The sequence below is a fragment of the Macrosteles quadrilineatus genome, unplaced genomic scaffold (genome assembly GCF_028750875.1).
Source record: "Macrosteles quadrilineatus isolate MER2022 unplaced genomic scaffold, UCM_ALF_1.0 Scaffold_2__2_contigs__length_208266976, whole genome shotgun sequence".
In the NCBI taxonomy this organism is placed as follows: domain Eukaryota; kingdom Metazoa; phylum Arthropoda; class Insecta; order Hemiptera; family Cicadellidae; genus Macrosteles; species Macrosteles quadrilineatus.
In genome coordinates this window covers 204,373,389-204,401,170 of record NW_026542595.1, presented here as the reverse complement: position 1 = coordinate 204,401,170, position 27,782 = coordinate 204,373,389, and the positions used below count along the sequence as shown (strand labels likewise).

The window sequence follows — 27,782 nt, the reverse complement described above, 5'->3', positions numbered from 1 at the left end:
ATAGACGAACCAGATATCTCATTGTGTGTGTGAGAGAGAGAGAGAGCATATTGCAAAATCCCCACTTGGCCACAACAATACAACAATACAAATTAATAAATGTAAATATTCCCTTCTTTAAACTGTGCTTTTACCTTATTCATATAGTTTTTGTGTAGCAATTTAATTCTTTCCTTATCTTATTTTGTTTCATTCAATTAACTACTTTTTTGTGCATATCTAACCTTAACCCCTTTAATTTGAATTTAAATGGTGTATGCTCACACAAACTATTATTTGAAGAAGCTATCTTTTCATCAGATGAATCGTCTGGCCATACTCACATAGCCTACTCTACCAGACCTTCAAATCAGAACCTCATGTGTGGTAATAGATTAAACTTAACAACCAACTTTATTAAAACCAAAAGTCCATAACATTATTTTGTTGTAACCAACAATTAAATTCATTATCCCTTCATACAGTCCACTCTATTAGCAAAAAGCCAACATAATGTTTTGACAAGTACAGTATTCGTTTTACTTGTTTTCTTCATGAACCAGTCGCTGGTCTGTCGTGGATGGCCTAAGTAAGCGGGGATCAGTAGAACAAACAAAAAGCATAGAAAGTGTAAAAATTTACATTTTATTTACAAAATTTACTTAGTAAATTACAATAAAACAGACTTAAGACAATATTTTTAAAAACGAATACTGAATCCCCGGAAATCCTGTCGTGCTAAGTACTCAAAGTTGCTTAGGTCACAACGATCAATTACACTACCAGGACTGCCTGTCTTGGACAACCATGCCACCCTGAAACATAACATCTTGGGTAAGAAAATGAAACTATGACTTTAAACACTACAACTTTCAGCTTTATTTTCCTACAGTACCCGACAAAGTGGGCTTCCTTGCATAGATTATAGTACAGTAGTACTTTGGCACACACATTTTACTTTGGCGCACCGTTTTTACTTTGGCGCACACCAGTATTCCAACCAAACTACACAAAACAGCGTGCTTTTATTATGCACGTAATCCGTGTACGCTTGAAAATAAGTTGGCAACACAAGATATTAAGACTACGATCAGCTGGTGCAGCTTTTGCCATTTCGTTCAATGTTTGGATTTAACCTAACCTAAAAACGTGCTGTACAGTCTTTGAAAGACTAATTATATAATATATGATTACTTCGCCCACTAGTTACACAAATAACTATTCCTTGTCCATTGGAACTTTTGGCCGTCTTTGGGATGAATTTGTTCCTATATTGTATGTATGTAAGAAGGGGGCAAGTCTGCACTTAACTATAAGTCCTACACTCATTCGAATGAAACAACCGAATGAAAATATTGATTTATCGATTGTTTCATTCGATATATCGTTTGGTTAGTTAGGTTAGGTTAACCTTACCTAACTATTCAAATGATATATCGAATAATCGATATATCGATCGATATTTTCATTCGAATGAGTGTAGGACGTAAAGTGCAGCCGGGGACCCCTATGCTTACTAACCGTAGGTGAGTATCGTACAGATTCCGTGGATATAGAGCCCACCGAGGATGCTGTTAGAACATATGCTATGTTCAGTGTAATAGCTTTGTCATGTGCTGATCAGAGGAATATTACGAAGCAGGATCCGAGGGTTCAGATTTAGCTACGAATAACACTCCATTGTGGGTGGACCAACGAATATTTAACAGAAACAAACATTATGGATCATAAACATAAACACATGACGTCACAGGCTAGAAAGTATACTTGTTATTATTTCAATGGAACTATAAAAGAACGTGCAAACCATATGAAAGACTACGGCTATTAGTATAGACATTCGGCTCAGTGACGTAACTTTGTTAACGTTAATGATCCATCCCGTTTCTGTTATAATATTCGTGGCTGTCAATGGTTAAAGGTGCATTATGGTTTGTGAAACAGAGATCAAATCTGTTCTGATCAATCTGTTTGGAGCATATCGGAGATTCATATTTTAATAAGGCACTTTTATAAGAAGTATAGTTAGTCGAAAAAAATCAGACGTAAATCGTTCAAGTGATTGGGTGAGCGACGATTGGTTGTTTTATAAATACTAGAGGTCGTCCAGTGGTCAAAAACTCGACCAAAAATATGTAATGTAGAGACTTCTCTATTTTCAACCTACGCTGTAAATAAAACATGTGGTTGGAATTTATTTAATTTGTTTTGATTTCTGTTTATATTGCGTTGTTATTTCGTCACCAGCATGGCAACCCTTACGGTCCATGCTAATTTTTTAAAACTTTAAATCCATTTTTTATCCTTATTTTAAGCCTATTTTAATTTATGAAGGGACTCTGCACATCTAGAGGAAAATATCTTTTCAACAGTATGCGTAGATTTTTCCTGCGATGCACACGAGCTGAGAAAAAAAGTTTTAAAGAAACATGCTTGCCTATAGATGGAATGGATGTACATGGTTTGACTTCCCTAAGTATTTAGCGTTGTTCTTGTGATTGCTGTGGGAGGTTTTCAAACACTTTCACATTGGGAAGACTGTTCACATTGGGGAGCTCGAAATTTAACTATTAATTCAATTTTTGATCGCCCAGAACAATATTGCATGACAACAGAGAAGTTGCCAAGCCCAAGCCGAGTCTGGCAGGACGACAACAATGCCGGGTCGGCCTACTAGAATAGACCTGCCACTGACTGCTGCTTGCAAGTCCATTGTGCCATTGCCGTAGGCCTACAGGGAATGATGAGCTCAGATGATAACGGTATTTTAAAAGAGTCCAGTAAATAAAATGGGCAAAGCGGTAGTGGCTAGAAGCTATTCTTAAAAGGTTTTAGTCTGTAGATAACTGACGATTGATTATATGAAATCACCGACTGCCGAACTTAAGTCCGGCTTCGTTTGCATTGCATTGAATGCAAAGTCATAAACTGTAAGTTAGACTATTGGGTGGTAAAATATGATTTCCCTGTGGGAAGGTGATTAAGCAATCTTCAGTGGATTTAATATTTAAATCCCCCATCGAACCTTTGAATCTTCGGTTGTTAACCTATGACTATCTTTTAGAAAACCATGGTTAATATATTTAGTACTCTGCCTTTAACCTCTTGAACTTCAGGGACGGATGATTGATAATTGACGGTTCATCAAGCTATTTACACGTTACACATTTTTACCAAATTTCCCTTATCCTGTAACCCCAACAACCAAAATCTTAAACGGGGTAATGATTAGTACCCCTATACCATTGTAAATTAAATCAATCTAATCGCTGTCATGTATTTATGTCACCAGAATTTTCAAGAATAAAAATTTTGTTAGCTTCTTTTAGTGGGATATTGAAAACAATAACTGAGCTTTCATATATTGAGATTATATACAGTTAAGCTAAATTAATCTAATCTATACAGTTCTAATCTATTTCACTGATCTAAACTAGTGTTTAACTCATTACTCTCCTTAAATGCAAATTAACACCTCATTTAGGTATCGCAGACATAGTTAAAGCACTATCACTATGCTGATTACTAGAGTTTTACGTTGACACGGTTGTAATTTAACATTATGTTGACTGACTTTTCACAAGAATATCCCAAAACGTACTATGTAAGCCTTTTGGTAAAAAATTGGTGTTAAAAACATTTTTGAATGATTAAAATGTTTATTAAAAATCACAGAACATAATAATGCAATAGAAAAGAGATAAGGTTAAAAATATTTCACTTCACCCTATTTGTAAGAGAATGCTCCAATTGTTCATATTATCACATTGTCACATGCTGTCTATCACCATACAATGTAAGAAATGTAAAAAATTATGGACACAATTACGCAATATGCTAGTATAATCACTATAGTCTGTGAGATGGAACCTGTCTCCTGTCCCTCCGTCTATCTGAGGACTGGCCAATGGTTTTAGGCCCGAGCCAGTCCCAGGTAGACAGGTTCCAACATACAGACCATAGTAGTACGGAGTCTGTACAAGTGTACAGTTCTCGCAGCATTCCCATTGTAATTTGAGGAACAGAGAGAATGATGTGGCTTGAGTAGGGGAGGCTACTGTCAAGAACCTAACCCAGAGTCCAGACAGGGTCTACTAAGCTTTTCAACTTCCAAGTTGAATATCTACATCACCATCCTGTTTGAACTAAGAGTGTGTTGTGTGTTGACCCAATGCGGATCACGGTGCATTTCTCAAAATTCGAGTTTGGCCGTGCTTCATTCATCACATACTTATTCTTCCTAGATCTATGTGTACAGCATCAAACGCTCTATGAGCTGATTGAGGACGAAAAATGCAATAGCAGTCATCTGTATGTATGCACATTACAGCGAAGTACAGTGCACAAAGTGGTAGTGTAGACAACATTCCAAACAACTCCTTGTGTACATATCGACTCTTATGTGTATTTAAATATATATCTGTATATATATACTAGCATTGAATATATACCTGGAAACTCACCTCACAATATTCATTTTAGGCTAGGCCTATTCTATGTGGAATAACAGAGCGATATATAAAATAACAAAAGGTATTTTATTGAAACAAATGAACAAACATGCAATGCAATTTAAAAGGATAAGTTACGTTATAATGAAAGGACTGACATTCGAGTGTGGGCTGAAATTAAAATAAAATCCTACTAATATTATAAATGAGAAAGTTTGGATGCATGGATGGATGTATGGATGTATGTTTGTGACAAGTGAACGCGAAAAATACTGGTCGGATTGGGCTGAAATTTGGCATGATGATAGCTCACATTCCCGATTAACATATAGGCATATTCTTATTTCAAAAATCCTTTCGGGCTCCGCCCCAGTGGCTCTGGAGTTTCCCATGTTAACCTTATGAGAAATGGAATTATTGAATCTTAACAGCTGTTTCAATTAAACAAGTTGGTTCTGTTCTATGATGTTCAATAGCATTAAAGTTACAAGGATTACCAACAGGGTGCAGCACTATTATTTCTTTTACATTTATGACAACAGCTAATTTGCAACCAAAAGGTGAGTGAGCGTAGCGAACGAACTTCAACCTGGAGGCGAGTTAGCGTAGCGAACGAGCTAACCTGAAGGCAAGTGAGCGCAGCGAACGAGCTCCAGCCTAAAGGTGACTGAGCGTAGCGAACAAACTTCAACCAGGACATGATTGAGCCATGCGAACGAGATAATCTTGAAAATTAAGAAGTTAAACGGGGCAAAGCCCGCGGGTCACAGCTAGTAGAAGATAAGTTTTAAATCAAGGTTCAAATTTGAAATAAGTTAGTATAATTTAGATGTGCTATATCTCAGGGTAGGGTGTCGTGCTGGCTTGAATGCTAAGAATTAATAAATTAAATAGTGTCCAAATAATTAATGTGTTAAACTTACAAAATCCCAACAATGAAAATTAAATTTTGAGGTTGTCCAAAAGGTAAGTCCAATGTGCACTGAATTTAAGTGAGTTTAAAAGAAAAGTGTATACTTAATTTTGAAAAATAATGTTGGAGTTAGTCCTCTTGAGGTTGACTGTAATATAACTTGAATATAAACTGGGTTTTCTTGATGAAATTAATTAATTTAACTCAGATAAAATCTAGAATCCTTCTTTTAACAGTTTCAACTTTCAACTATGGCTTCCCTTCTCTCTCAGTCTTCTCCAATTTGGATGTTTACATGGGACGTCTATTGCTGAACACATGGATCACTGCTTACTTGAATTTTGATTCCTTAAGGACTAATTTTGAAATTATATTATAAGAAATTTTTATGTATCGCAATTCTCTTACATTTTTAACAAATAACTAAGTTGTGGGCTTTGCAAAAAAAATATAGGCTATGGAATGAATATTATTAATGATTAATTGAACATAGATTAATGGAATTGTATAAATAACTTTAATGAATACTAGGCCAGCCTTTCTGAGGAGTGATTAATAGCAAAGGTGGATGAACAAAAGTTAACATATTTTAAGAAACTTAATACTAAATAATGAATGAATGAAATGAAATATTACATACCTAAGTGAAATAAAAAAACGAATAAAATAAAAATGCAACAAGTGTCATGAAAATGAATACAAACGCTACAAAAACATCCTGGATTAACCAACAATAAGAATAATTGTCCACTCAATTGGATTTGTTTCAAACCAGAAACAATATTGGACGGAAGTGAAAGCCTTTGAGCAATCTGTGTAATAATTTGGCATTATACTTGTTTACACTTGCTCTTTGTTCTTCAAAGTTACTGGCCCACCTTTTGTTGTCGTGTGATATTTACTAATAACAGTTATTATGCCAGATGTCCAAGCAGGGGTGCCAATTGTTACAAAAAAATTGGCGCCTTTTTCAGTCAGGGTCGCCAACATTGTACGTTGCTTCATACACCATTGATCGAAGGGGTTACTACACCTTTAGCCAAAACACGTGTTTGAGTTTGTAGATTATAAAGTGTATTGAATTTATATATATATTTTAATTCAAAGGCTGGGAACAGTTTGCATAATCAATTAAACGTCGCGTTTAAAATGTATTACAGTATTATAGTTACATTGTAGAGTGTATAAATGGAGTAGGCGTACCTATAATAATAAGCGTAGTAAGCACATTTAGGTTGTAATTAATCACTTATTTGGGCACATAACTGTTTCATACTCTTGAAATAGTATGTCAAAATAAGGCCTACGTCTTAATATTACACTTTCCCTACAGTGTAATTCGGTCCAATCTAAATAATAGTGTTAATGTGCCTTGGTCTGTTCTAGGTTCAGGAATATTTGATTTAGCTAATTATTTCTCTCATGGTTTTTGTTGTTGTTCTTGTTGTTGTTATCTTTGTGTTTTTTAATAAGTGTGAATAAAAACGTAAAGTTTTTCTTATTTTAGTTTTATTATCCATTGGAGAAGAGATAGTTGAGTATAATTAACAATTATATTATGTTTAATCTATGATTGTCTATACTTATAAAAGACAAATACCATATAATTATAGTAGTTATCCAGAAAGAATATGTGTCAGTTGAAATATTAAATAGGAATTTATTTTTTTTTATCTACAACCTATGCATCCTTTTTATGATTAGTTAAAGAACTCATGGGTCTCTTGAAATAGCAACAAGTGTGCTGAGTTATGGTTTCTATAATTAGTAAAATGGTGATGATGTTTTAAACTATTCATTGAGCTAATAAGAATTGTTTTATTGATTTTTATCCATCATACCGAAAAAAATTTAACTGCAATTTGTTTTGACACTGTCTATTATGAGCAACGTTTTCCATTGTTAATATTACCTGATGTTTGGATTGGAAAAAAGAAACAGAGAGAAGAATTTGGAAAAGTTTGAACTTAAATGGGGTTTATGTTAATCCAGAGCAATTTGTTATAATTTCAGTTTTTTTTTTTTTTTTTTTGACAGCGGCGAAGCGTATACGTGAAAAATCAGCAAGTATTACCTAATGAAACTACACTTGTCAATAATTTTAATCAGCTTGTGTCAGCTAGGCGAAAGTTGTAATGGCAAAACTTGTGTTGAATGATGACACTTCAAATGTAAAAGACAAAACCAGAAAATTCGTGTAGCTACCGATTTCTTATACTTACATCTCCTCAATGTTCGGTTTGGTGCCCTGCAGTTTGCCAACAATAGTTCCTCTTTTGCTGTTTTTCACCCATCCGCCGATGCCCAAGTCGGTACATTTTTCTTTGCAGTACTTAGTGAAGTATCGGCCTAAAACAAATGAAGAAGATTGAAAATAACTAGTATATGTATACATGTTTTTGAATGATCTTTGTCAACAAATTACTCACATAATCTAAACAACGGTCAGATAAAAAGTAGTTCCTATACTCCCTTCCCTCGCCAAGACCATGGAAAATTTATTGACGAAGACTATCAGCTGATGTTTACTGATCCAACATCAGACAAAACAATGAAGTACATATTCTGTGTTGAGCTGTTTTACTATACACTAGAGGTCATCCAGTGGTTGAAAACTCGACCAAAACATATGACATGTACAGACTTCTCTATTTTCACCCCACGCTGTAAATGAAACATAATGAATTTCTTCCATTTGTTTTGATTTTCTGTTTATATTTCTTTGTTATTTCGTCACCAGCAAGGCAACGCCCATAAATAAGGCTCTTGTTATTTAAAACTTTTACTTTAAAACCTTTTTTTATTTTTTAAAAGTTTATATTCATTTTTTTGTGTTTAATTTTCATCCTATTTTAAATTATAAAGAGATTTTGCACGTCTACAGGAAATTATCTTTATAATATTATGCGGATATTTTCCCTGCGATGCACACGAGCTGAAAAAAAGGTTTTAAAAAACATGTATTTAATACATCTACTCCAGAAAGTAATTATTTTTTTCAATTAAAAATTTCTAGTAAAATTAATAAATACAATTTAAAGAATAGATACACGATTATTTAGGTTTATGATTTTACGGAAAATGCATAGGACCACTTCTCCCTCTATTTAAACTGTAACCCGATTAATTTACTACAGTATTCAGAATTTAAATTAAAGCTGAAGCCATTGATTTTTCAAAGCGTAAGCTTAAATGTGAAATTGCTATACATAGTTTGAAATGTTCAAATATACTATGGATACATACGCAAATGACATATATGAAGTTTAAAAATTGCTGTTATTTTATATACGAATATAGCATAGCATATTTTCAGCTAAGCATGTCAGTTATTTATACATCTAGCTTCACCCAACTCAGTGATTTTGCCATCCAACAATCAAAGAGACAAGTCAATAACCCCAAAAGTATTTCTAAAACTAATTATCATAAACCTACCTGAACCAAAAGTGAATTTCAGATAAAAAGTGTTACAACGTTTGCAAAGCTTGCAAAACTAACTTGTTAAATTGTTTTATTATATTTATTGGAAAATAGGTTATACAAATATTACGGCCAGATTAGAGGTCTAAAATATAAGTAATATTAATTTCACTGGGAATCTTAATGAATTTTCAAACTACCTTACCTGAATTAGGTTTCATTAGGTTGCATTAAGTTGTTTAAATATTCACCTACCGTAGACTACAAGCAATTATTTATTTTATAACCATTTTTTTAAATACTGTACTTAATTAGAATATAACAATTACCAAATTTCTCGTATAAACTCCGGTTAGCCATTGCTAGATTCCAACTATACCACCTAACTATGATTAAAGTTCACTTCCGAACCATTTATATGAGTTATGTCTCTTTCCAAAAGTTTCATACCAAAAAGTTCGAAAATTTAGACATTATCAATCCTACTGGTTTAAATAAAATAACAGCGTATATTTTTTGGCAATACAATCTTGATCACTTTTAAAAACTATCGTATTTAGATCCGTAAGACGTCGCAGGTGCAATTAAGGAATTTGGCACACAAGTCATCCTTACCTTGAACTTCACCGAAGACCTCGAACTCCAAAGAGACGATTTGGCCGTCCGGCCCCATAGCGTCGCCGATCACTGATACACTGATACTGGGGACAGCGTCGCGGCGCCCAGGACGACAACACTGTGACGTCACCTGGCGTCCCCTCCCCCTTCAGAATCAACATGTGTATGGCATATACTGGTCGTTTCAAAGTAGTAATAAATGCATTAAAAAATATTGGGCCCTCTATGCCGAGTCGGCCGCCTCTTCTTCCCGACCGATTTTCACATTTTTGGTCTTAAATTAAATGTATGCACCCACAGATTTGCCAGTAAGCATAATCACTCATTTATCTACTGTATTACTCAACCAAATACCTTATTCAACATAAATACAACTTACAACTACATTTAAGTTTATTCGTAAACAAACTATTGTAGCACTCTATCAACATAAATAACAGTAGAGAGCTCGCCCCGTGGTCGAAAACTCGACCAAAAGTATGTATTGTGTAAACCTCTCTATTTTCATTCAACCCACGCTGTAAATAAAACATGTGGACCAACATGGCAACCCTAAAGCCCATGTTAATTTTTTAAAATCTAAAATTTACAATTTTGATTTAAAAATATCGCTTAGAGAATTAATAAAAGATGGAAACAAAATTAGATACAACATTTCAGCCTAATTATCCGGAGTGAGGGCTTTAACTTTTATATTCTGTATTTAGATCATATTCCCAAGGAAATGAAAACCGACGGAGATTAACTTATTGCAACACAAGTATAATCTATTATACTGTACATACAGCTTTGGCTGAATAAAAGTAAATCTACAATGAACAACTCTACTAGCTGGTATTCTGCCAACTATCCTGTTACTTTTAGCTCCACACCTGAAATGTTTACGGTAAATTACTTGAGTAGCTGAATGCAACGCTATGTTTTGAATGTGGTGCAGTATTTTAGTTGAATTTACGGCTTCATGCAAAGAAAAAAAAACATCAGCAAACTTTTGAGGTTGGACTAAATAATTACTACAGTACTACAATTCTAACCTTAACCAACTGAGTGAGGTTTTCCATTTAACACTCCTAAAATACTAATACTAGTACGGCACCTTATTCATAGTTAATTAGTAAATAGCTCATTCTATCTTTGAAAGTCTGCCTGGCTATGTAATACCGTATTCACTACTAATATTTATTTTTTCACAACATTTATATTATTGCTTCCGTCAACAACCTACGTACCATTAACAAATACTAGAGCATACGTTGTTGTAGTATATAATTGTTCAATTAATTATGTGCCACTCAACGCTACTTTGACATACTAAATGTTCCTGATAAATAAATTTGTTCATGGACATTTCATTACAGGTAAATTTTATCGTATTTATTTTACACAGCGTTTATCCTTTGCAATTTTTGGTCCTTCGAACCGGATTCATCTCAGCCAAATTGCATAATTATTCGTGAGCTCATCAAATTAATCTTTGAGCTATTTTTCCTCTACACATTTTCCCCGTGTTCACAATTTTCCCGGTTTTCCTGTCCCCACTTGTTCTTGGCGAGGTGTTTCCTCGGTTTCCTGATATCCGGTTTCCTGGTCTCACGCCCCCCCTCCCCTGGACCCATGATTGACCTGTCCGGTCGCCAATCGTTGCTTTGTTCTCTTGTTACCGACAATTGCATAGCGACATAGCGTGTTTTCGCCAGCCTCGCCGTACAAAATACTCCACCGTTATTTGATAAAAATGTTGCGAGAGAAAAATAGAATGTTCTGCCAGTGAAGGTTGTTAGCTATGTACCATCATGTGTCTGAAAGGTTCACAAATCGTTCTGATAATGTTTTGTAAAATGTTAAAATTCTTTCTTTTGTTTTGAATTGCAGTATCTGACTTTCAGGGTGTTAAAAGAAAAGAAGAAGGTAGCTACATTTGAAGAATAATCGCAGAATAAGCCTTCTGCCTATCCTTCTGTGTATGACACGTCGCTTTTAATTTTAGATGGGTAGAAAAATTGCTTGAAGCCTCACAAAGAATTAAGAATTTTAAGCTGTTAGAAATTTTTACATAAATATAAACATCAATACAATAGAGGAGAAAATAAATTATCTAGCAATTTTACATACAAATATAGTATATATATAAACTTAATTAAAATCGTCTTATGACAATCAATCAAACCGTTTCGTGATAATTTGCAAGAAGGAGAATTGCTATAAACAAGCGTTCATTGATAGCTTGATCTTATATAGACATGAAAAAACTGAGAAACATGACACCGAGATTGATTTTTAAAAGATTCACACAAATATAATCATGATATAAACTGTTTATATTTTAGGTCAAGTAGTCCGGAAGGGAAACCGGGGCTGGTCCGGGGCGTATACCGGGGCTGAATTCTGGCCCTTTCAGATTTTTTAAGTCTCATGGAAAACAAAGAAGGTTTTTCACAAAATCATAGCAATTTAGAAGTATGTAGTAGTGAAAGAAGAATGGTGAAGTAGAACGAGCCAATAAAATGCTGTATAGAAACATTATTTCAGACAATTATCATAGAAAAGTATTAGTATCAATACTCTTAACCAATGGTAGATTACTATTGGTTAAATGTAAGGATCACGAACTTCTGACAAAAACCGTAGCCGCACACCTATCAACCGCATACTTGACTGAAAAGTCATCTCCCCTGTAAAATATAAGTTGTTCGATAAACCCACTCTTATGGGCACATACCTTAAATAAATGGGTTTCTATATCCGTACTTTCGTACTTCACAACGAAGTGAAGACACAGAAGTCTTATCAAATTACGAGTATTTGTCAAAGTGTATATAAATTTATCTGAAAGCGCAGAAATACGTAAAATAACACCTGTAACAATATATTTACACTTATACTGTTTACTCACAAGACGGTAAATACATATAAGATTTACCATTTCGCCTATTGGGTCTGATTATGATTGGAGAGTACAATGAAAATCGATCACCACTTACCATCTTGTATATGTATTTACCGTCTTGTGAGTAAACAGTATAAGTGTAAATATATTATTACAAGTGTTGACATATTTTTGTGCTTTCAGGTAACTTAATAACACTGATAAATTAAATGAATTTTTGATGCTAATAAAGAAGTTATAAATTCATCTATATAAATAAAATTACAGTTTTGTCTGTACATTGCTTAGAATCATGCAGCTTTTGGTTATTTTTACGTTTCGTAGCCTAAGAAAGCCGAAACGAGTCTTATCTCAATTTCTGTCTGTATGTCTGTCTGTTTGTCCATTCTGTGACTTCGTCTGTAACGACAAAATGTCATTTTACGCGGCCTACTCCTAGAAAACTAGAGTACCGATCAAGGTTCTAATCATTTGTTTGTATTTACTGGATTGGTAAGAGTGTCTTTGGCTATACAAACATGGCCTCGCTTCTTTGAAAACAAAATAACGAACCACCAAAAACCCAATTTCGTTTGATATTTGTCAAATTTTCTCCCAATGTTTACTATTACATTTTATGAAATAACGATCAGCTGTTTGGATTAGTTCTCACTTCTAGCTGTCACTGATATGTTTACATTAAAAGTTTTTTACAAATACCGCAACCATTTCCGATCAAGTTTAGTCAGCACATCCAAACCAAGTGAGATTAAAAACGTGCCTTACTTAACCGGTTTAACTAATCGCAAGTGCAACGATTGTTCTTGAGTTTTGATAACCGGGGAAAATACCGTGAATCAGTGTTGTATTAGTGCAAGGAAACTTACATTTTTTTTATCATCGCCACCAATACCGTAGCTTACAAAGGTTTCCACTCATTGACGGCGCTTCAACGACAGTTGTGTAAAGTGCAAAGTAAAAAATCACAACTGCAGTAGGTGATCGTGGATGTTGCTGCGATCTTGGAAGGTCTTTCTGATTTCGCTGTGATCGTACCGTAACGGAGGTTTAACTAAACAGATGTAGCTAAACTCGCTTTTCCAATATGTCACTTTTGGTTTCTACTTACTTACATTTGACAGTTTGAATTAGTCGTAAGTACTACAGTTCTTTTCTCAAATGTAAACGTTGGTTGTTGGTACTGCTACTTTTCCTTAGAACCGGTGGTAGCAGTAAGAATCATTTTTACATACAAACACATCACTATTTTCACTATTTATTTATAAACACTGCACCTTATTGCTTATTAAATTTAATTGATGTCTTACTGTATAATTTTTAGCGTTTTCTGTCTGGACTCCAAAATGTTGTGTGGACTCAATTCTGTACCTATTTGTGTGTGTATGTCTATTGGTAACGCATTAATGTCCTTATTTTTCGTGGAAAAGACAAGAGCACCATTGTTAATAAAAATTTCAACCCGAATAAAGTGTGCAGTAGTGAGGTTGAGGTAGTGTTTTAACTACTTTTAACCAGTGTGAAAAGTAACTTTAAATTACAGGCCTACCTTAGGGCTATGCCTCATAGGTCTATACTGTAAAGCAATTCCTTTCATCGTTTGATATAAAATATGGACTAACACGATCGGGTGACATTTAATTGCGAAGCATTCGTTTTGGCTTTGAAACGGTCAGATATTGTATTTGAGAAGGTTTTTATGAATTCCTAAACATTTATAGTTTTGCGATCATATCTGGAAAAATGCACACTAAATATGCAAACAAACTCCTGTTTTGAATATAAGGTTTTAACTTACTACTAGATTCCCGTACGTAGAACGGGCAAACAGCTAGTCATTACTTAAAATCAATCATTTAGTGTAACAGGATACAATATAAATTGTAAACCAAGTAAATTGTAAATAGTGCGAATGTTAGTGTGTTGATAGATGAATACTACCTTGGAACTATGGAAGCCCGCGAGGCGTAGCCCGAGAACATTCGTCAGGCCACAGAGAAGTAAGACGCATCTTTCTTCTCAGTGGTTAGGCTAAGGTCTTGGACAGGATCATGACTATCTTAGTGTACAGTTTCGGTGTAGTCAATTCAATTCAGTAGTGTTTCAGTTTACTCGTAACAAACATAATTATATACCTACTTAGAAAAACACAAATAGATAATTACCTCAACTTCAATATTGAAGATGTCCAATGTAGTTATAATCATCATAATTACTTTCGAGATGTCAGTATTATTGTAATCAGAACAACTTAATATTTGTTTTATGTTAGGGGTTTCGATTATTGACCAGGTAAGTTAAAGACATACTGTAGCATTCTGATATTTAGTTATCGTTGTAGTTACCATTGTCGTAATATGACCTGGAATAATTTTGAATTTCAACCCTACTACTATATCATGGCTGTCTTTTCACAACCTATATTATAAGACATTTTAATAGTTTGCTACCCAAATAAACCATTATACTATTGGCCAGCTTTACAAACGAGAATACTCTTTAAAAGTGAATTGAAATAAATTAACGAACGACAAGCCATCTTCTGAGCCGATGCCAGCAGGGATCTCATTGTTCCAAAATAGCATACCCGTTTCACCACTCTAGATTAACTAAGTTGATATCAAATTTGACAATCTTTTTAAGTTGTTGTGTAGTTTAAGAGTCTTCATCAGTGGTAGCCATATTGGATTTTAGTCCCATAAGAGCAATGTTAAATTTGACAGAACAAACCATCATTTGAAGCAGCATGCCGGTGTTATTTATTAAGATATAGTTTGAAAATTTATTATTAGGTCTATAACTTAGAGTACTAGGGAATGAGGAAATGATATTTCAAATAGTTTATTAGTTTTTTGTCTTTTCTTAATAAATAATTTAATTAAAGGCTTAATTAATTATCATTAATTGTTATTAAGTAGAGGAAAATTTACAAAACTAAAATCTTCAATCTCTAGAGGACCACTAAACCTTAATTTTAACACCTCCATCATATTTTATCACAACAGGTTTTTTAGAAATTCTGTTACAAAGTTAACATTGCTCTTATGGGACTAAAATCCAATATGGCTACCACTGATGAAGACTCTTAATTGGGAAAACTAAATTATTTATTTGAGTTCATCAACGTAAACACGTACTACGTACTTCTTTTGTCATCAACCCACTATTGGTATTTACTGTATCACGATTATAACTAGTAACTTACTACAAGTAGTAAGTAAGGTTTACTACCATCGTAACTCCCTTATTAAAAGTGATAGTAAAAAACGTGACGAAAACAGGTCTTGAATTTTTCGACTCTGCAACCTTACCTTTACCTTTTCAAGGTATTATTGGTTTGGTCAAATTATTAGATAAATAGATTTGAAGATTGATGCTTCGAAACTAACTAGTTGCAAATTATGTGCAAATTAATAGTGGATTTACGACGAAAAAGTATAAAATACAAATATTCTTTTGGTAAAACGATGCTAATCTCTAAACAGTAAAATCAACGATTACTAAAACCTGTTGATCGAGAAAAATCTTTGATAAGAAAAAATGTAAGGATTATTTATATTTATATTCTAATGTAAAACTATCACCGTGTTAACGATTTCAATAAGTTGGATAGAAAATAATAAATTCGCCTTGTACCTTGTAGATATTTTTTTGACCGACTGCATGCCAATTTTCACAAAAAGGTAATACATTAAAAATGCTCATAAATCATAAATCATCATTTGTCATAAATGCTTAACGTTTCTAGATCCGTATTTGATTCCACACACATTAGGGATTTTAAAATTAGACCTTTCTCACATTATGAAACTGATTGTAGGCCTATAATTATGGTGTTGTTGGATAAAGTTGAACGTGGATAAATCCTTGGTAAAAAATTTTATTTTTGCAAACCCTACGTGATTCACACATGTTTATTGATATGGACTGTTAGACTTCTTATCTTACACACAAAGTATGTTTTGGGTGAGTTTTACGTCCGGTTAAAGTTATAATTGTGTCATTTGGATAAACGTTTTTCTCCTATATTTACTCTAAATTCACCGTGTTACTCTTCGGTTGTAATATTATACGTCTAGCCATAGTTTATAATCAAATTATTCTATTTTAAGATTATTTTTAAAAGTGGTGAATTAATAACAAATAGTCTGCAGTCATTGAAATTCACTGTGACGTGTGCTAGAAAAATACTGTACCTTAAAATTGTCTTTTGGTGATGTTTGGAGTCTTTAGGAAGGCAGTGATCACAGAGTATGTTTAATCACAAAATAAAAGAGAATATCTCCATAAAAAGAGAATTCAATGCAGAAAATGATCATTTACCTTTTCAAGGTATTATTGGTTTGGTCAAATTATTAGATAAATAGAACAACTTATTTTAAATATTTTTTTAATTTTAAATGTACACCATAATTGTTATGTTGTTAACAATCTGACTGTGGTTAAACATTCAACTGAAGGGACAGCTGTTAAGTTGCAATTCACATTTAAACCGTTATAAAGAATGCTGCCAGCATAACTGGATCATTCAAAATGGACTCTATAAATAAAGTAAAACGTGAAGGGGTGAAGCCCAAAATAAAAATTTTTTTTAATTGCCATTTGCAGATGCACTAGATCATGAGCTTTAAAATAACACCTCAACCGTGAAAATCGGGTAAGTCGGACAAAGGGATGTTACAGGGAAAAATTGTATTGAAATTAAGTAAATAGATTTGGTTTGATAATGTTTTGCAGGTATGTCGAAAGCTGTTAGGTCTTGATAAAAGCCACTAGGCCTTAAAATAATCGAATGAGAACTAATGCAACGTTAAAAGAGGCTTCCAGCCCTGTTAACAATAGGGATATGAAGAAAATACATTTGGATTTAAAAAAGTTTATTACGACAATAGAACATACAATTATAATAGTTATGGATTATTCTTTAAAAAATGCTTATTTACAATAACCACTAAACACCTTTATTTGTAGAAAGATTTCAAAACAAAATTTAAGAGTCCATAAAGAATATATTGCAAAAATCAATGCAGGGTTTGAAATGGAATGCGTTGTCTATTTTAATAATACTGCTTACACCAACAACACAAATTTCTTATAAAATTACTTTGAATTTATTTTTCAATTAAAACTGTTGTAACTACTGTGCTAGATCGGCCACCTTTAACTTCTTTAACGGCCTGGTAGAATTGGCAATGTCGCAAGTAGTGTCGTCTAGTGCCTGACGTCCCATTAGATAACATGGCAGTCAGGTGACACCATCTTCTTGATTCGCTTATAATTCATTAAAATTTAAATTTATGGACATAAATTTATTAAAATATCAAAAATAAATCATACATAATTTAAAACCAAAACAATGTAAATTGAAAATCGATTTCTTCTATACATTTAAAGAGTGGAATCAATAATTCCATAGTCCAGTAACCAAGCTTTCGTATTCTTAAAAATACACAAATACCATTAGCTGCCTCCAAACAAAACAGCTGTTACAACACTACTTGCGACGTTGCCACTTCGAAGGCCGTGGCCTAGAGTTATAGGTGGCCGTGGCTAGATACACACTAATCTTGGTCATTCATATAATGTCAAACTTATTATGTACACATATAATCATAATATCACTATAACAGTATAATGGTTACAAATAAATAACGGTATGTACAGCTTAAGATTAAATATAACTTAACTTACAGCAACATTTTTGTACATCTACACTATTCTACGCTCACTATCACATAAATGCATCCATACTACACAAGATAACAAAAATTTTATACTCTAGACAGTTTTTCATTTCTTACTTTGACATCATAGAACATATGTAGAATCACAGTATGTTTTCATTTGGCTTTGAAATTGGCACTTAGTCTCTAAAAACTAACACTGCAATCATGACACGAAATCATTATGACAAGAGGTTTTAAGCATTGGCTAATACATATTGTTAAAGTATTCAAATGATGTTCTAGTCTAAAAATCAAATTTTAAAAATGATAGATATTCTAGTTTTTACTTTTGATTGTATGTTACTTTGCAATATTTTGATCTATTGTTTGTAAATTTTCCATCTTTATACTAATTATATCGTGGTAATTAAAACTGACTCCAAGGAACCTAAATCGTTAGAGAATTAGAGAAAGTTAATTTTTTCTAAAATAAAATTGTAAATGTTTACATATTTGGTACCTACCCATAATTATAGAGCCATTAGATTGTGCAAATAAAAATACATTGAGAAATTAATAAAAGGGGGAGTTAACAAATGTTAAGTTTGATTATCAAGGAATTAAAAAACGGGAACCCCTTCGTTAGACAACTCAAATTTAGTTAACAAAATACTGAATTTTGATCTCAGCTTAAGCATTTTTTAAAGCTTAAAAGCACATTGATATCATTCACATTTTAGAGTTTATTTTGGTTGACCAAGTTGAGCTAATTAGCCTATGATAAACCCCACTTTATGATTTATGTCGTTTACACACTGAGTAAAATTACATTTCTAACACACTTCTTATACTTAGAAACTATTATATGATGCAAAATGCACAATGACTATGATGTGGTTTTTTACATTTAACTACCGTATGTTGCCTTTGTACATAAACGTTCGTAATGTTCGTGCACTCATCAGAGTAAATGAGCTTTTTCCGTGTAGATGATTCAGCACATCTCCATGCTCAGAGTTTTCCCAAGTCAGCGTTAGCATCCCTGTAACAACGGTGAGTGATGAAAACAGTACCTAAATATAATTTTTTAGTAAATCTGTATTGGTGTAGCCTTTACGTTGGACATTCATGACGTCGCATTCATGCGGATCAATCAAACTATTTTATGGGACTTGATATTTAAAATTTGAATGTGTGGTTTTAAAGCCCCTTTCCCATTTTTTCTGAAGGAACTCGGACACTAAATTGCTGCTACTCATTGATAAACAGAAAAACTCAATCACAATTAATTTGGTAACATCTGAGATATTTTAAATTGTTTAACCTATTAAGTATGATGACGTTTGCGTGCATTTATTGATCAATAACCGTAGACAACGTACCTACTTTGACAACAATTGCATTTTGATTGGCAAAGGCAGATGCGGAGCTTGACAACGTTAAATAATGTGATAACGTTAGCTTGATAACGTTAAAGGTAAGTTCTCAGTTCTTTTGTCCATTTCATCTGATTGCCTTGGCCGGACTTGTAAAACCAACTGGAAAGCCGAGTGATTGAACCTTCAAAACTGGAGGTTACTAGTTTGATCCCGATCAAGGGTCGATTTTGGACCCAATGCAACATAATTTAGGACCGTCCGTTGATTATTCTAGCGGACAGAATAATCTAAGAGAAAATAGTGTCAAAACATCTGTCAGCCGTAGAAAGTTCTAACGTTTCTTTAATTTGTATTCAAATACCACGCCCTTTTACCAGGCTTGGGAAAATCTTTATAATTTTACACCAAAACCATTCACTTTTACTACGGGATAACTCCCATCGAAGTATATACAGAATTTGACAACATTAATTCAGATATCAAAATCTGCAAGACTCTTTCCTAACAAATAAAGTCCATATCACACTCGGGAGGTTTAAAAGGAACTTAAAGTCCTGTCCCAAGAAAGTGGTATCATTGCTTCTCACATGCTTTGTATTAAAAAGGTTACGTTTAGTTAATATTTTTGAAAGTCTTTTATTGTCTTATTCAGCGTCATTGACAATTCTCTAATTTTTCTACAAAAATCTCCACTATAAAATGATATTACTTTTAATATCAAAGGTACTTAAACTTCTAGCTCGATAGCCCAAAAAAACACCCTAAATAGGGACTGAACCAGCAACCTTCAGGTTTGAAGGTGATCACTACAACCTCTCGATTAACTAAAATTCGGACATTTCTTGTGCAGTGAACACCTTAAATTTGGTTGAATTAGCCATCACTTGCAACAAACCTAAAAAATCCAAACCACCAGATTTTGGAAGTAGAAGAACAATCAGATACCTATACTACATGAGGGTCGGAGGGAAGTATGATGGAAGCCCGCGGTTTGTGCAGGTTGTGCAGATGGTTGATCTCCACATCTTGGGCATCTTGAGCTTCACTCTTGCGCCTCACTAGAGCGGCGACTTGCCTCTTCTGCAGCTGGGCAAGCAGCTTCTTCTTGCGCTTCGTCTGTGTACAAATCATACTGATTAGTAGTTCGTATACGTGTAAAATCTTAAAATTGAGTGTAGTGGAACAGAACTAATCAAAGCATAGTTTACGTCCCTGATGTTTTCAGTTAATGGATTTACTAGAGATTGCACTATAATTATTTACTTTATTACCAAGATTTTTATGAAAATATCGGTAATAAATCTTAAGGTTTCATGATGTTACTAATCTATATATATAAAAGGCATCAAGTTATAAAGTTATAAAATACGTTTAATCGAAAATAAATTTCAGAAAACAGTGAAAAATATATTAAATCAAATTTGAAACTCCCCCAAATTTGCTATACCATTGTATGGTACTTATTCAATCTCCCTTCAAAATAGTTTAGTTTAATTAACATTTTTAGAACCTTTTCTTGTCAATTAAATTGAAATATTTGGAGGTTAATTAACTACCCCTAAATATTATTTACTTCATGGTCCAAGCTGAAATTAACAGATTGTACAAATATTACTATAATATTACTGACAACTATCTCAGTGCAATCATCTTAGGGAGAGTATAGAATTTCATAGTAGCTTGCTCTATGGGATTCTCTTTGACCTGTCTTCTACTTAAATAAAAATCTTCTACAGCTGGCCTATGGATGCGATGTCAACTTCGGCATCCTAAAGCCAATGGTCAAAGACTAGCCAATTCTCAGGATACACGTTCAGATAGCACTCATTGACTGCATCATAGACTAACCAACACCTGCATGTACTATAAAACAAACTCCCTTATATGGATTAGCTAAAGACAATTTTATTGTCAGTTCCTTCATGTGAACTGTAGAGGTCGTGTTTTGTGAAAAATTTGTTTCTTGTTATTTCAGTCATTTAAAGCCTCGTTTGAACAAATAAAACGATTTAATCATATTCAATACATTCTCCCCTGGCTATATAACCAAACAGTAAAGCACCATGAAATTAACCTTAAATTTAAACAAAATTCGTCGGCTCTCCGGTGATGCTAGCAATCAGTGTCACAGGGCATGAACTAGACACGAAAAACGAGCTTCAATATTTACAATGGATGAGGAGTCTACTCGTGTTGGTTAGTCTATGGTACTGTGTTGAAGCCCTCGCTTCTGAGTTCTAACCCACCTGGAAGAACAGCCTGAGGTAGTAGCAGGGGAAGTCGACGCACTGCGCACCTTGCTCCTCGGCGTCGATGTAAACTCCGCGGACGAGGATGGAGTTGGAGGAGTTGATGAAGATGAGCAACACAAACGACACGACGTGAGAGACCCAGTAGCTCTTCACTGGCGTATCTGTGACACCACATTGGCATTAGATCAGTGGTGGACAAGAGGCTTCAATATGATTAAGATTTAAGGGAAAAAGTAAATTTCGTCTGACAGAATTATCCAGACAAAGAAATCCAGGTAGACTTCGTTAGTGGGAAAGCTGCTACTCGTCTTACTTTTCCAGGAAAATTTGTTCTCTTGTGAATCACAATGCACTTTGAGATAGGTTGTTTTGGTGGCAACTTGCTATGTTAGTGCTAGTTTCAGTTTCTAGGATTCAAACACTTTGAGGCCAACTAGGAGTCAAAAACAGTTACTTTGTTTGATAATGTCCAGCAAATTCTTTTATAACGAGGACACAAGACTATTACATAAAACACAAAAAAAAAACACCTAATACATGGACATGAGCAAAGAACCTAAAATTAAACATAAGTTCTTTCGTTCAGCTTGAGCAAAACCTTGTTGGGAAGTGCCTTTGAATAGACGATTTCGAGACAATATTTGAGTATATTTCGGAATCTAGTAACTTAAGTTTTTAAAAATGCATGTAAGGGTACACCGAAGAGACAGCTTACGAAGTGGTATGGCAAAACAAGTTTACTACAATTATTTAACACAAATAGAACAGTTTCCTGAGCGTCTCATACAATTTTTTTTCTTTAATAATCTTCAGTGATGATTATAAGATTGCAATCTACAGAAAACTCTCAGAGCAATGTTAAAAAAAATGTATATTACTAAGAAATGAGTCCCTTAATGGTTGTGGTGAAATGGAAATCACTGATCCTCATTTCATTCGTCCATAACTTGGGAGAACGCTGAAAGAAGCAATCTGTTCAAAACGATAATGTTCCGTGCTTGCCGTTCCGTAGATAGTTTGAAATAACTATTTTATTCTCTGTTCAACTAGGGCAGGCGGGTAAGAGATTAAGGTTCCCAATAATAATTACTAAACTTGTTAAAGTTAGTTTAACAGCAGTTAAATGTCAACAAAACAAACTACACTATAGCTTTGTCTTATCAGCCAAGGAAGAATTGAAATAGCTCAAATCTCTGCAATTAATAATACGATAGAAAAAAATACTCCCACTTTTCACATTTTGAAACAGTGGATGGTTGATTTCAGCGTCACATCATTATGGAACTCGTAATCAGGCATTAAGGAAACAACTTACCAGGCAAAAAATATATGTTGAGCATGTTCCACACTCCTCTCCAGACATTGACGGTGCCGCAGAAAGAGAAGATGAGGTAGATGTCGACAGCCACGAGTCTCCAGAATCCGTCAATCCTGGACACCAAGGCCTTCATGAGAGGTTGGGTAGCGAACGTCACGAACACCAACATGTAGCCGAGAACCTATCATAAACAACATCAACCATAAGACACTATTGGTGTTTAAAAAGTTAGATTATACACAATTCTTCAAAAGTATTGAGGATCCGTAAGAAATAACAAGTGCACGGGGAAGTATTAAATGAATTATAATGAAGAGTACAACACTTAGCATATTGTAAAGATTCTTCTTGAAATTCTCAAGTACCATATTATGTCGTAGTTTGTTTGCCGATCGGTGTTGGTCTAAATACTTTTAAGCTATCACTTACGTTGCATCGATTCAGAGTAGACCTAAATCAAAAACCAATGGCGAAATAATTTAGGTGATTTTTAAGACAAAGTTTTCGACATGATCATCATACATAAATCATCTACCATAAATTTAATTTGTTAATCTTACCCACCACACTCTCTCAAGCTATGGAGACGCTCTTTAAAATATTTACTCTGCTAACTGTACACACCACTCAAAAGGATTTGAGCGAACTGGTTCATGAAGCAAAATAAGTGTTCTCACAGTTTCCCGTGCACAAGTGACATGTAAGATTAGTTTTACGATTTTGACGGTATTAGCCGAAAGCGGGATTTTCATTTCTTACTGCAGACAATGCTACTACTTTACTCGTCGGCTAGCATCTTGTAAACTTGCCACGTGTAATTGAGCCTTCAAAGTCAATGCTACACACAGAGATTATCCACTTCTTTCTTCTACCTTACCCAGACCAATGACCAAGAACTAGGTCCAACCATAGGTGTCAAATCGTCTCAAAGCTTATGTCTTCAAACAATATGACAATACAGTCATCCACACTGTCCTACCATAGTGTAAATTAAACGCACCAACTATCTAACTCATATAGACCATAGAGAAACAATCAAGATTATCTACACTACGTCACAACTCTTGAAAAGTTCGGAAACCCCTTCGGCAATGATCTCATTTTGAAGTGGATCGTCTTCGATGTCAAGGCTCGTCTAGGATGTATGTGGGAGGATCAATGTCAGTGCAAAGGTCGGGGAGATTCTGTAAAACAGGACAACGAGCGTTGAGTGGCGCTTTGTTGTGGAATTGGCGACATCCTCCCGACTCACAGGGCCGCTGCCCACTGTGTACCTCAACCCGTGGTCTGTTGAGGATATAGTCCTGAAACCCTGAACCAGCTGACACCCTACTGGACTGGAACATCACGACGAGAGAATCTGTCCTGAGCTTCGTTGCGGGAGTCCATGAAATGTACAGTAGACACATGACATTAGTGACTTACTCTACAGGATAGCATATGCAAATATAACAATGCCGATGGGGATGAAACGGGGCCATGTAAACCCTAAATACGAATGAAGGATGAATATAGAATATAACGAGATACCTTGATTAACTCATTATTGACTAAGATTAGTGGTTTCTTTAGTCAGAACTATTTATTAAAAGCCTAATGATCAATGGCCAACTGGGACCAGTTTCAAACAATCAAACCAGTTAAAAAAGCTATTGCATTTTACATTTGCATTTTTTTATCACTATAACCACTCACCTACCAGGTGTATTGTTATGTAAGCCTTCCATCACGAAAAAATCTGGTATTGATTTTGTAAAACTCATAGTCACAGATTCTGGACGAAAAGCCAAAAAATAACTTACTACAAACATCTGTAGACCACCTGTGCAGAAAGTAAAAAAAAAAAAAAAAAAAAAAAAAAAAAAAAATAGGGTAGCCAAGCAAGTTAATTTTAGAACATAACATGAATATTTTAGGGTTTAATAGACAAAATAACATCAAGGTTTAATGAGAAACTACGTTATCAAACCTGAAGTCCGATACGTAATCGAGCCTTTAAAAAACCTTCTTCAAAATGTTGTCCAGTTTGTTTTCAGAGATAACCCTACAGCAGGTAGAGAAAATTTGTGAAATTCGTGTTTTTTTTAATACGATGAACCAATGCACTCATAATATTTCATAATCATCGTTCTACCGCATTACATTGTGATCATTGTTTGCAAGTGTCACAGTGTTTTCGGATGCACAGAAAACGACGCGTGTTTCAAACGACGCGGTACGTTTATGACGTTAATGGGTCATTGCGAAACATGGCAAACCTGCAGACCGTTTGTTCTATTAATCATCTTCGTTTCAACCAATCAACCACTCTAGTCTTCCTGGCGCATGTCTCGACTGGTCCATTAGCTATTTATGTAATTGATTGATACTTTCTAGGTGAAGAAATGCACTTGCAGTTCAGTAGATTCATACGAGAATCAACTTAAAGACCGGTATTTGGATAAGTGAATGTTCTATTTTAAGGTACTAGCTGCTATACCCATGATTCGAAAAGGGAAGGGGACGCAAAAGTGAATGATAAGATTCTCTAGATTTGCTATATGACATGATTATACTTCCATGTAACATTTTATACGCAAAACTTAAGTTTAATAGAATAAGAACACATAGAATTATTTCCTTTCAATTCAGGAAAGGGGATTACATTTCCTAGACAGCCTGGAAATTTAACAACGGAATTATTAGTAGTCGGTGTAGCCATAAGTGGTGATGATGCTTGTTTAAAAATACTGTAACTGTATGATTGCATTTGTCAAGATAAACTTAAAAGTGTCAATGTACTTGTTTTTAAAACATTTAAGTGATGTTTACTTACTTTTGAGGTGGTACTTGCTTGGAACTTACTTGTTAAGTATTGTCAAGTAATACTGCAACTATGTGGTTAAACTAAATTGTTTAGACCCAATTACTTTTTTATTTGAAGTCAATAGATTCAAATGAATCTAAGAACATATGGCAGTGTAGCAATAAAGTCTATGACTTGATAATGATAATTCAACTTTAAGATGTTTCACCTGAATTATTTTAATTTAAGTCACTGTAGCTAATTTTATTAATTACTCAGAAAATTCGGTACTAGGAAATTCCTAAAACCATTTACTACCTTCCGTTAATCAAGCATAGCACTCCTGTTAAATAACTTGCAAATCTTCTCTAAAGAAATACAGCGTTTTCTTTAAGTAAGTACCGAAAATTAGTAATAGGCTAAACGGGTCAAAATAAACAGAAAATCAAGGTTAAACACTTTAAAAAAACCCTCATTAGCATGAAATCCACTTTTTTTAATTACTAATATTTATAAAACTCTTCAAGATGTCTTAATGGAATCGGTACATATATTGGTATTGTAGTAAACTATTTGCGGAAAAATAATCAATTCGGTATTATGTTTTGCACAAAAATGGCTGCCATTTACGTTTTTAAATTAAAGTAAAAAAATGGCCGATTTTATGAAAGAATTGTAAACAAAGCAAAAATAATTCTTTGAAAAGAAAAGACAGTTCCTGTGCTTTGTTTGCTAGGAAAAGAGGCAATGAGGAATATCTTATGAAATATGTGTATATTAATTTTTGAAGACATCTAGTCTTTAGGAAACCACCCTCTGTACTCACCAGTGAGCCCCAGGCGGAGAGGTCGGGTCGGTCGGGGAAGAGGTAGTTGTCCAGAAGACACCAGAAGCCTCGCCACACGAACACTACCAGAGTTCCGATTATGAATACGCTGAAGAAGCAATCCAGCACGTAAAGCCAAGTCTCTCTCGTGCCCTGGGAAATAACCACGTGTGAAAAACAAATAATCTTGTTTTAGGATTATTACTATTATTAAGAAATTATTATAATTTCTAAATGGGATGACCTACAACCTGCAAATAGCTGAGATCAGTGGTTATAGTTCTACAATCAGCTGTTTAGATCACGAGAAAGCAGCTTTTCCATAGTTAGAAGCTGGACCCAGTGGACCCACTGTATTAAACCTTGGGAAAAGGATATATGGCCCTGGCTCAAAAATACAGCTGATCGTAGTTTGTAGCAATGCCAAACAAATTTCCCTAGTAGCACCAGCACATTCAATTTAATATTCACATTTGGGTTAAAATACGCATTTTTGTCCTAGGACGCTGGGTTCTAGCCCTGGGTTGTTTTTAACATTATTTTAGGCTAAGCTAAGGGACTGAGGAATTACAACTAAGATAAAATCCATTGGTGATTTGGGATTGAACGAACCTCAATCAAAGGGTTAGCCTAAATCACATTCATCATTGTACAGTGCATTTATAAACCTACGTATACCTTTCTCTTATTCTTTCCCGTTGCGAAGCACGGGCAGAATAGGCCTAACTAGTTATTTCAAACACTAATTAAATAGCGGATAAATGTGATAATATGTTAAATAAAATATCCAGGCTTTCTGCCGCGGGGTATTTTGTACGCTACGGTGTTCTTACAATTTCTAGAGATCTAATTGTTTCAGTGTTAGGTAGCAATTGAACTACTGAATTATTGCCTACCTTTAAAATCTAATCCAATGACATAATTAGCAAATAGCAGTATTAGATGCACGGAAAAACCACCACAAAAATAACCAACAACTTAGTAACTGTTTTAACAGGAATTTAATATAACAATAACTAAAATTCATCGAGTTAATCTTTTACCTTTGAATACTTCAGTATCAAATAGTCAATGATTTTACTTCATTATTTAACTTGTTCTGTTGGATATCGGTGATATCGTTCTAACTTTGAAAATCAGAAAATGTAGACAGTAATAGGCATATAAGAATGCCAAAACGAGTGCTTGAAACTCCCTTTCCTGGATTGAATTTGCAAGGCCATACATAATCTGGTTCTACAATATTATTAACTTTTCAATTGATAAATCCACAAAGTTTCTCAAAAGT

General features: G+C 34.2%; 2 protein-coding genes across 3 annotated transcripts in view; both read right to left on the bottom strand.

Annotated features, from left to right (window-relative positions):
- Positions 1 to 603: 603 nt before the first annotated feature.
- LOC128987025 (acylphosphatase-2-like) lies at positions 604 to 9,495 on the bottom strand. Its single transcript, XM_054407682.1, has 3 exons — positions 9,382 to 9,495; positions 7,566 to 7,692; positions 604 to 794 (listed from the first exon to the last, which is right to left on the bottom strand). The coding sequence occupies exons 1-3, from the start codon at positions 9,437 to 9,439 to the stop codon at positions 680 to 682; spliced, it is 300 nt and encodes a 99-aa protein (XP_054263657.1). The 5' UTR covers positions 9,440 to 9,495; the 3' UTR covers positions 604 to 679.
- Positions 9,496 to 17,157: 7,662 nt separating this feature from the next.
- Positions 17,158 to 27,782, bottom strand: part of LOC128987359 (uncharacterized) — a 34,020-nt gene continuing 23,395 nt past the window's right edge. For both annotated transcript variants that reach the window (XM_054408165.1, XM_054408164.1), the window contains 5 exons: positions 26,495 to 26,647; positions 22,881 to 23,064; positions 21,560 to 21,726; positions 20,259 to 20,429; positions 17,158 to 18,976 (listed from right to left, as the gene is read on the bottom strand). In XM_054408165.1, coding sequence (XP_054264140.1) covers positions 20,259 to 20,429; positions 21,560 to 21,726; positions 22,881 to 23,064; positions 26,495 to 26,647 — 675 coding nt within the window. In that variant the 3' untranslated portion in view covers positions 17,158 to 18,976. The remainder of the gene's footprint in view (positions 18,977 to 20,258; positions 20,430 to 21,559; positions 21,727 to 22,880; positions 23,065 to 26,494; positions 26,648 to 27,782) is intronic.

Bases quoted from the DNA above. Each gene is read 5' to 3' on its own strand.
- LOC128987025 (XM_054407682.1), bottom strand. From the start codon at position 9,439: ATGGGGCCGGACGGCCAAATCGTCTCTTTGGAGTTCGAGGTCTTCGGT. The intron at 7,693-9,381 runs GTAAGGATGACT...CATTTGTTTTAG, and splicing joins GGTCTTCGGTGAAGTTCAAG to GCCGATACTTCACTAAGTAC. The intron at 795-7,565 runs GTAAGTATAAGA...GTTATGTTTCAG, and splicing joins AAACCGAACATTGAGGAGAT to GGTGGCATGGTTGTCCAAGA.